The following is a 10433-nucleotide window of genomic DNA, read 5'->3' on the forward strand; positions in this document are numbered from 1 at the left end:
ATGCAGGAGGCAAAAGGTCAGAGGGGGAAGGAGACATGATCACATGCATACAATCTAGATGCAGAGTGTAATTTTTACTGTAGTTGCCCCCAACAGTATTTTGCAGAGGACAGAGAATATTCAGCTTAAAAGTTATCCTGCTTTATTAGAGCAAAGTGAGATGGGAGAATGTAGAACACAGCCAAGCTACAGAAAGAGTCACAGTTAACTCCCAACACATGGAGCTGTGAGAGAGACATGCCTAGACTGCCTGCAACACTGCACATTCTCCAGCTGCTCTGGTTCTTCTTCTGTTAAGTTAATGGATTTAATTGTGCTTCTTTTCTGACATTACATAATAGTATTATCACTAGTACCTGATATTTTCTTGGCGTGTAAATGTTATCATGAATTGCTTCTTGTTGCCATGGTAGCCCAAAAAATGGACCCATTGGGGAGGAAGCAGGGGTCATGAGCTGCAGTCCTGCCATGCTGAGGGATTGCAAAGCAGGGCTTTTCATTCATTCATCCAGTGTTTCTTTACTTGCATTTTTGTTCCAGCACAGCCTACTACAAGAAGAAAAAGAAACAGTATTAGATATAGTCACAATATAAAGCAAGAAGAGAAAATTTACTGTAAGAACACAACATTACTTGATTTTACTTCCTGTAAGTGCTAAATCTCACACTATTTTCAGTAGAAAACCTTAATTTGAAATATATGGGCACTCTTCCACTTAAAGATGTGTGTTTACCAAAAAAAATTCAAAAGGACCTGTACTTTGTGGAGTTCATTCTAGGTTTTTGCATTTACACACATACATTTCAGAATAAAGTTCCATTTATGCTTTGACAAAATCCTATTTAAAATATCTTAAGGAACTTATTTTTTTTTTTAAAAAAAAAGCTGGTTTAGCTTTACTTCAAGAAAGAAAAAGAATCCTTTTTAGAGCACAGGCACAAATATCATATTTTCCTTTTGTCCTTCCATCCATAAAGTCCTTATGACCAGTGTCCTGTTTTAACCCCAGCCAACAACTAGGCACCACAATGCTGCTCACTCACTCCCTCCAGTGGGATTGGGGAGAGAATTGGAAGAGTAAAAATGAGTTAACTTGTGTGTTGAGATACGGTCATTTTAATAGGTAAAGCAAATACACAAGCAAAGTGAAACAAGGAATTCATTCACTACTTCCCACTGGTGGGCAGGTGTTCAGCTACCTCCAGGAAAGCAGGGCTCCATCACGCCTAGCAGCTACTTGGGAAGATAAATGCCATCACTCCAAATGTTCACCCCCTCGCCCTTTCCTTCTTCTTCCCCCAGCTTTATATGCTGACCATGAAGCCATATGGTGTGGAGTATCCCCTTGGTCAGTTGGGGTTAGCTGTCTACCACCGGTATTCCCTCCCAAGTTCTTGTGCCCCCACCCCGGCCCCCAGCCTACTCACTGGTGAGGCAGTGTGAGAAGCAGAAAAGGCTTTGACTCAGTGTAAACACTGCTCAGCAGTAACTAAAACATCTGTGTGCCATGAACACTATTACCAGCACAAATCCAAAACATAGCCCCATACTAGCTACTATGAAGAAAATTAACTCTACCCAGACAAACCCAGCAAAACCAGTTGAAGCTTTACATATACACATGAAACAGGAACTTAAGACTAATCAATGGGAAAAGAACAGTTACTACACAAGAACCTCAGTACTTTCAAATCAACTGATAAAGTTATCTGCTTAAGGAACTGGCAGAAGTATTATAAAAAACTGCTGATGACTTGTAGGGACAAATAGAGAAATGGACTCTTATCAGGTTAACTACCAGTTTCCAGCAAGATATTCTAATTGATAAACAAACCAACCTCACATAAAACAATCAATTCTACCTTGTCCAGGAAACTGATTAAGATCTGATGATAGAGAATATTACGTAAGTATAACACAAACATACTACCTCAAATCTTAGAAATTCCAAATACAAACCAGATAAACACCCTATTCAACAAAATAATATTTTTCTAAAGCTAGTTTTCTTCAAAATTCCGGGATGTTCTACATTCATTTTAGTATCAATCTCAAAATGAAAAATGCACAAAATCGACAACGCTTTCAACTATAACCATTCATTAGAAACACATCAGGAAAAGCTAATTATCATCCCATTGCATAAAAACATCCTTGCTTTTTTTATATCACAGAAAATTCAGTTTTGCAAATACACACTAGGGAAGAAAAACTGAAAAAAAGTATGATATGTTATATAACAAAAAGTATTACTAATGGTTATGAGAAATAACTGCTTTGAGACTGCATTTGACTCTAAGTCTCATCTAAGTAGATTCATTTTCTGCACGTTTTTCAGCAGTTTCTCTCTAGAAGTGGTAGCACAGGGCATTGGTATGCAAAAAGGCCAGTGCTTATTCCTATAGTGACAAAGGCAATCCCCAAGCCAGTAAAAAAGGGCTGCACCTGTAGGGTAGGGGCGGACAGGACAAGTGACCCCAAAATGACCACAGTATTCCACTCCATATACATCATGCTCTATATAAAACTGAGAGATCACGAGAGTCTCTCTCTCTTCTGCGATGGCTGATGTCCAGCAAGGACCTCATCTGCCTGGTTGCTCCTGATCCCAGATCTATGTGTTCCTGAATCCAGTTCCTGAGTCCAGCTCACTCCTAGCCACTGACCCATCCCCTCATGTCTGCTCTACAGTATCTGTGGTGACATATAGTCATCGAGGGGTGGGGGTGCAATCTCACATATTTGTATACTCTTTATTACTTTCTGATTATTTTTATCATCATCATTTCATTAAAACCATAGTTTTAATTTGCAACCCATGAATCTTTTTACTCTCATTTTCCTTTCCCCTTTACGGTGGCAGCAGGGGGAGGATTCGGAGTCCAACTGCATGGTTTTCGCTGTTGAAATTGGCCAGGCTGGGGCTAAACCATGACACACATCTCCTTTGCTACATGCTTCACGACAGCAATACTAGGCTAATCACTCCACTGCAAGAAGCAAGGACAATTTTACACCTACTTACGTACGGTTCCAGCTTGGTCTGGAAGAGCTGTGAAACAAAATATAGTCTAAATTGCAATTTAGGTTTGTTTACCTTGATGAAAGACCTGCCCTAAAGCGTAATCATCTGAGATCAAAAAGCATTCTCAGAAAAACCTTTGAAGTGCCAAAGGAAGACAGGCACGCACATTCGTCACTTGAAAATGAGCACAAGAAAAACATTGCCTGCCACTGCTAACCATACCATTTTTATCCTGCAATTTGAAAAAAAAAAATAAAGAGGGGGGGAATTTAGTTGTGATAAACTGCATGATTAATTAATAACAGAGTTGCATTTACATTAGGCAGAACACACTTGAAATAGCTTAAATCCTGTCCAACCATATTCAGTTAAAAGACGTAGCTCCCCTCCCTAAACCATCAATGCTACTCCCTGCTGTGCTAGTTTGCTACTCCTGGCCTTCAATGGCATTATTTGTATTGGAAATGTACAAGATCTGATAAGATCAATGTCAACATTATTAAGGGAGTAAGCCAGAATAACGAAGCAATTGTATCACTCTAAATCTCTGCTTCAATAGCAAGGAAAAATATCAAGTTCTTCAATAAAAGAAACAAATAAAAAGGGGGAAAAAACATCTACTTGAAGAACAGGTTTTAAATAGAAAACATTTGAGGTGTATGTACATGTGTTCAGAATTTGTGGACTGAATTCAACTGAACTTAGCTAACAGGAACCAGCTAGTGAGGAAGCAGGAAAAAAAACAAACTAGTCCTGCTCAGCCACTCTAAGTAACAGTGATAACTGTTGAGATGCTGCATCTTTATCCACTGCATTATTTTATGGAGAACAGGCCTTATGAGGAACGGCTGAGAGAGCTGGGGTTGTTTAGCCTTGAGAAGAGAAGGCTGAGGGGAGACCTTATTGCTCTCTACAACTACATGAAAGGAGGTTGTGGAGAGGTGAGAGCTGGCCTCTTCTCCCAAGTGACAGGACAAGGGGGAGGTTCAGGGTGGACATTAGGAAAACATTTTTCACAGAAAGGGTCACTGGGCACTGGAACAGGCTGCCCAGGGAGGTAGTTGAGTCACTATCCCTGGAGGTATTTAAAGATAGGTGGATGAGGTGCTGAGGGGCATGGTTTAGTGATGGATAGGAATGGTTGAACTCAGTGGTCCTGGAGGTCTTTTCCAACCTAGTGATACTGTGATTTTGAAAATTGACAGAACAAGAAACTGTAAGAGTTTCCTGAAGCTGAATATGGGAGACAAACACAGGAAACAAGTCTTACCTCTTGTGGCTTTAGGCTAGGTTACAGAATCCAGACAAAGCAGCACAGTGCCCAAGCTTATCTGTTCTAATAAAACAATATTGAAAGGTCCAGTTCTACAGCCATCAATCTTGAGTTTCAAGAGCAAAACCCACAACTTGATGTCCTTACTTTAATGAACATTTATGTGAAGAGTGAATCATAGAAACATTTGGTTGAAAAGACTTGAGATCATCAAGTCCAACCATACCTGTCCACTAAACCATAAAGTGCATAGCTAAAACTCACCCCTCGGTTCTACCATTTAAAGAACCTTATTTCAGAAGGGCATGAGTTTGGGCATCATTTAATAACAGTTTCTTCCAATCTACAATAATTCTGGAACTGCAGTGTAGGTTTACTCCTCTGGAGTAAGACATCCTGGATCTAGTCCTGCTCCAAGGATTATTAAAAACATTTATGGAATGACACTCTGAAGTAAAGAGAAGATACTAGAGCACTGGGGATGCATCTTTCAAGTTTGTACCACTGTTTGCGTGCTTAGTATGTTAATGCAAAACTACAACTATTTCTTATTAACAACAACAACAAAAATATTACTGCCATGCACAATGCATCTCATCTGCTTTCTTCTCGAACATCAATTTGTAAATTTGTACCTGATATAATCCTTGTGGTGCAAAAATTTCTAATGCTGTAGGTTTTCATCATTCAGGAATGTCTAATTTATTCTCTAAAAACATTCTCAGGGTGAGCCAAAAGTTACAAAAAAGAGGTAGGAAAAAAATTTCCACTTACTCTAAAAGTAAGTAAAGTACAATCTATTTAAAAAAATCAGAATCATACTGCTTGAATATTCTCTTTTACAGACAATTAATGAGTCCAAATATCACATTCTTTATAGTAAATTTTATGTCTGAATGCTACATGAAACATTAACTTGCTGAAAGATCTAACACAGAAAATTCTTACTTGAGTAACACAGGAACCAATAAAAAGAAAACCATAAAATATTAGAAATATGAAATATGGAGTAGAAAATTAACGTCAATTTTCAACACATCTTGAAAATATTTCCATTTTCAAAACAAAGCTCAACTGTAACCATCCCTATACGAACGAGCTTCCCTGGCATAATTATTCATACTGATTGCAAAAGTTCAACTCAAACTGGAAGAATTTTTTATGTTCTTTTTTTCTGATACTGAGCACAAGCAGAATGTTGACCTCTAATAGTGTACCAAGACATACCAAATCAGCAAAGACTGCTTTCTGTGGTTCAGAAAAGTTTCATTAAAGAGCTTATTAAATGAAGATTACATCAAGACTCTGCATTTGAATAAACTGCTTCTGGAACATTCCTACAGGCAATATAGTACAGTTAACAGCTGGGATTTTCTGGCAGACTCCTCCTAAATGTCTATATATAGGAGTGAAATGGAGTACAACATGACACTTAACGGACTCAGAAAAACACACAACCCCTTTAAGTCCTTCATCTAGTGTCCAGTCAGCAGTATGACCAAACCTGGATTTGAGGCAAAAGCCTAACAGACACGTTCTGTTGCAATTATCCTAGTTCTGTCAAAGCCCACAAGCACAATTGGAGTACACTTTAGCAGTCTCTAAAGCAAAAGGATTACACCACTATATAACCAGCATAACATACATGGCCTGTAGTGCATTAACCGCTACAGAAATAAAATGTGAAAACAAAAATCAGTTCTCTAACATATCTATAGTGGCACCATTATGTGAGGCATTCAGAATAAAAGTTTAGAATAAAGGGATGTTTCTCCTTCAACAGATACAGACATGCAGCCAGATTCTGGAACAAATTGTTTTCACTTTTTAAAACAATGTGTATAAAGCCCTGCACAACAGTCCTAACTGGGTAGTTGCTTAATCAGTGGTGCAGAACTGGAGCTACGCAGATTCCTCTTCTTTTACCTCCTTAACACAAAGGACACAAGATAAAATGTGAAGTGTACGGCATCCAAGATGCAAGACAAGCTGAGGACCAGTGAAAAAAGATCAGTTTCTGTCTTCACTATGTTATCAAACTACATACCAATTTTTCGTCTATATAGTTTTAATTGCACAGTCTTTCCTCTTGTTTTTGCTGAACTCATAGCTCAAACTGAAGCATAGTACTTAAACTAAAGCCTTGATGACTTACCTGCCGTTTACCCTCTTCACCATTTACTTTATATCTTCTGTGTGGAAAAACATGTAAATTCAATTCTAATTCGAATCCTTCGTATCTTCCCTCTTCCCACTCTTTTTAAAAAAATTGATGGCATTCCACCAACATGACCACATTTAAATATAAAATCCACAAGAAATATGTAAACACACACACAACTCACTTTTAAAAAATGAACAGTTTCTAATCTTCAGCTTCATAAGAAATATCAAAGCACATGTTCATAACAACAATTTTTCTAATGCCATATCTGCATCTAATCATGTATGGATAAAATAAAAAGAAATTATATTATTCTTTTAAAAGAAATTCAGAGTAAATTTCTACAACCTTACACAGAAAGTTACTTCACTCTATGGTCCTGAAGAAGCTTTAAATACAAAATAGGAGAATACGGTGAAGCAATACATAAAAACCTGCTTCTCCCATACTACAAAGTATAGTCTTACCGTTTTAATTTCCGCAGTCTCTGAGTTCACGCTTCCCGAACTGCATCTTGAAATCATGATATCAGCTTGTAGATTAATCACATAATTTGCAAGCTTCGGCTCTTAAAAACAATAACAACAAAACCTATGAGCTATAAAAACTACTTGAAAAGGGAACTACAGTAACACAGTTAATGCAGTTGCCTATAAAGCTTTAAAACACATCAACCCTACACTATAACACCCTGACAGAAAACGAACTATTTAACTCTATCCTGAATATGAATTATTTTAGTTTATTCTTAGAAGCAAAAATTTAAAAGTGTGATTTAAAAGCTAATTTTTCATAGTTTAAATATGCAAGTAAAGTGTACTTCCCTAATCCCACTTAAAAGGTTACAACAATTAATGTCAATAATTGGTTCATGAGACAAATACAGCAGTAGTATAATAGAATATATTCTATGTTTTAGTATGCTCTACATAATTTCACTGTGTTGTGTATAATTGTACTGTTTTTTTCATGCACAAGTATTTTCATTTCACTAGTTAAGTGTTAAAAAAATCAGAACTGAAACTTTCAATTTGAAGCCACAAATACAGTATACCCACAATAAAGCAACAATCACTTCTTAAATACATTAACACGCACTTTTTAATAAAAGTAAAAATATTGCACTATTAAGATGGTGATTTGCATAAAAATACATTTAGCTATGCCAGCAGAATTAGGAAAGACAGTCATTTATGACACAGAATTCCATAGCTATATTAATCATTCTATAAAACTACAACTTAAAACAAAGATACTGCATCTAAGCAGAATTACAATGTTTTCAAAGCTCTAAACCAGAAAATTTACACAATACATGCACCTAAAGTATGAGTATCCCCAGACCAAAAAAAGGATTCTGAAGTCAAATTTTTTTAAATCACTACTGAAAACTTAAATGCAAAATGGATCTTGATGAAAATTTCTACTCCAATCAATTCCATGAAGTTAACAAGGACACTCCCAAGATTACTTCAGTATGTTCATTTTTACCTCAAATGCTGATGCTGAGCTTTTCCAGAGTCTCCAAGCCTGTAATTTTGTTTCACCCTAGGTAACCTAAAAGGCAATATAAAAAGAGAGCATTTTAACGTGAACTACCATAAAAGTCAATTGTGCCATGTGGTAGTCTGCTTTCTTGCACTTTAATATTTAGCTCTGTAGCAACAGCACATGGTCCTTCAAAATCTAATTATCATCTGTCTCTTTTTGGCTAGGGATACAGACAGTCAGTGTCTGAAAGATCTGCCTTAGAATGCTCAGGAGATATTTGCATATTTTGTTTTATCTGCTAAAGTAATTACTAGCTGAGTCCAACTAGATTTACAGTTTTCCTTCCCTGTGCTCCCTCCATGCATGTTACACCTAATACAGTAATGAAATATTAAAGAAACTTCTAATTCAACACATTTTAAAAAATATCATAATGATACTTTGCAAAAACAATATAAACAGTTACTGCTTTGTTTAACAACAAGAATATGCAGGGAGCACAGCACAGAAAATCTGATTAGCACTGCATTCACGTACAAAACAGACCCACAAAAATTTATTCCCAGGGCTACTTTTTTAATTCATTTGTACCACATACGCATCTTTTTGCTTTGCACAGAATACAGCAAATTGCTGCTAAGAGGGAGCAAGCAGAACTTAAATTCATTAGAAGACATTCCCGATATGCCTAGATTATTCATTTATTCACTGCCTCTTAACACACTGAACCAGAAAACAGCCTAACAGAAAACTGTCACACCTTCGGTAATATACTCCACATTTTTAAGAAATGCCTAAAGGAACAATATAGCATTTAGTTACTCCACCATATAACAAACATGAACAGAAAAAATAAAATTTACTTTATTCCCTAATCAGAGATGGCAAACAAAAACACACAGATCAGCAGGTACGATCTGGTATTTAGTTCTCCGCCAATGCCAACAATTTCCTTTGGCACATCGAAGCACTAAGCCAGAAGATTGCAGCTTTAATCGATTGGCAGACATCAATTACACAAGGCTCTTTTAAGGCTGAAACCAACATAAAACCAGACAGGCCACATTCCTGAGATGCAGTCAAGTTCTAGTACAAAACAGTGAGCTTATATCACATTAGCATCTAAATGGTGTTGGTGCACCCACTTAGACAAAAGCCCATTGCCCTAGACAGTCAATTCTTCCCAAATCTTCTCTTCTGCAGGCGAAAAGCATGTGCTGCTTGCCAAGGATCCGAGCTACAAAATGGACACAGCTAGGGGCTACTACAGTGAATAATACCTGCTGGAGGGATTGGTTTTGTTAACTATAACATTGGAGCCCAATCTGACACGATTTTTTTTACCACACTAAAAAAAATTATACATGTATCTCATTTTACTCTACAGTGAGTGGGAATCTTGTTGAAAGAAAACAAAATGGACAAAAAGAAAAAAATCAATTACATTGTCATTGCTGAAAATTAAGACTTCTAGAATGTCTTCTTTCGAAAAGTAAGACAAACATTAAAAAAAAAAGAAAAGAAAGTTTCTATTAGGAGCTCAACATTCACATATTTCATCCAAAGATGGAGGGTGAGAGTTCCAAGATAACTAAGTAGCCATTTGGAGTGCTCAACTAGACATGTCACAAAACCATCCAGTAGTCAAAGGATAAAGCAGTTGCAACAAAATAAAAAAATCAGCTCCTATAAAGACATCAGGAGGAGCATCCAAGAAACGACACCAACTGCTTCTGGAGATCTCCAGTGCTCTAGGAACCTGGAAGTGACCACTAGTTACTTCAACAAATCTCAGCCAATATAGTCAAGTCTCTCAGCTATTTGTCAGTTAGCCAAAACCCAAGATCCAAATAGATTAGAGTGATCAGATGCATGTATCAACAAATTTACTTTTATTTTCTGGTTTTGTAATTCAGTATGTGAAAATGATCATGTTAATGTGATACCTAACTATTGCTACTAAAAAAAGATGGACAGAAAAAGGATTAAATTTTAGAAGACGTATTGACACACTACGGGCAACAGCTGAATCTGAAACAAAGGCTATCAACATTCCTGCTCATCAACATCATCCACAATTTGAAATCCAACTATTCCCTTCATCCCAAAATGATGTTAATATTTAATTAAACCACTAGTCAAACTATTAACAACTTGAAAATTACCTTGCAAGATCCATGCAACTGCACTCAAACTCACAATAGAGCTAGGAAGTGAATTAACTGCATACAAGTAAAAAATTAATTCCAGCGTGAATTAAAGTAGTGCAGCATCTGAGGGGTAAAGTAAAAACTACAACTATGACTGGAAGGGAAAAGTCCATCTCCTCCCTCTGTAATTACAGTTGGTCACAGATGCTGGAGAGGAGAGGGTGCACAGGGGGGACTATAAAACAGAACTCATCCTTCTCTTCCATGTGTTATTCCAGCAATCTTATATTTCAAATATTTTTCTTTGGCTTATTATGGTACATATAATG

The 10433-nt window shown here is 36.9% G+C and overlaps 1 protein-coding gene across 1 annotated transcript in view; it reads right to left on the bottom strand.

The window, feature by feature from the left end:
* Window positions 1–8418, bottom strand: part of DICER1 (dicer 1, ribonuclease III) — a 51227-nt gene extending 42809 nt beyond the window's left edge. Inside the window, exons 1-3 of the mRNA XM_069858760.1 lie at window positions 7955–8418; window positions 6931–7031; window positions 357–549 (exon numbers count right to left, since the gene is read on the bottom strand). Coding sequence (XP_069714861.1) covers window positions 357–500 — 144 coding nt within the window. The 5' untranslated portion in view covers window positions 501–549; window positions 6931–7031; window positions 7955–8418. The remainder of the gene's footprint in view (window positions 1–356; window positions 550–6930; window positions 7032–7954) is intronic.
* Window positions 8419–10433: the final 2015 nt, after the last annotated feature.

The sequence above is a fragment of the Phaenicophaeus curvirostris genome, chromosome 5 (assembly GCF_032191515.1).
Source record: "Phaenicophaeus curvirostris isolate KB17595 chromosome 5, BPBGC_Pcur_1.0, whole genome shotgun sequence".
Lineage (NCBI taxonomy): Eukaryota > Metazoa > Chordata > Aves > Cuculiformes > Cuculidae > Phaenicophaeus > Phaenicophaeus curvirostris.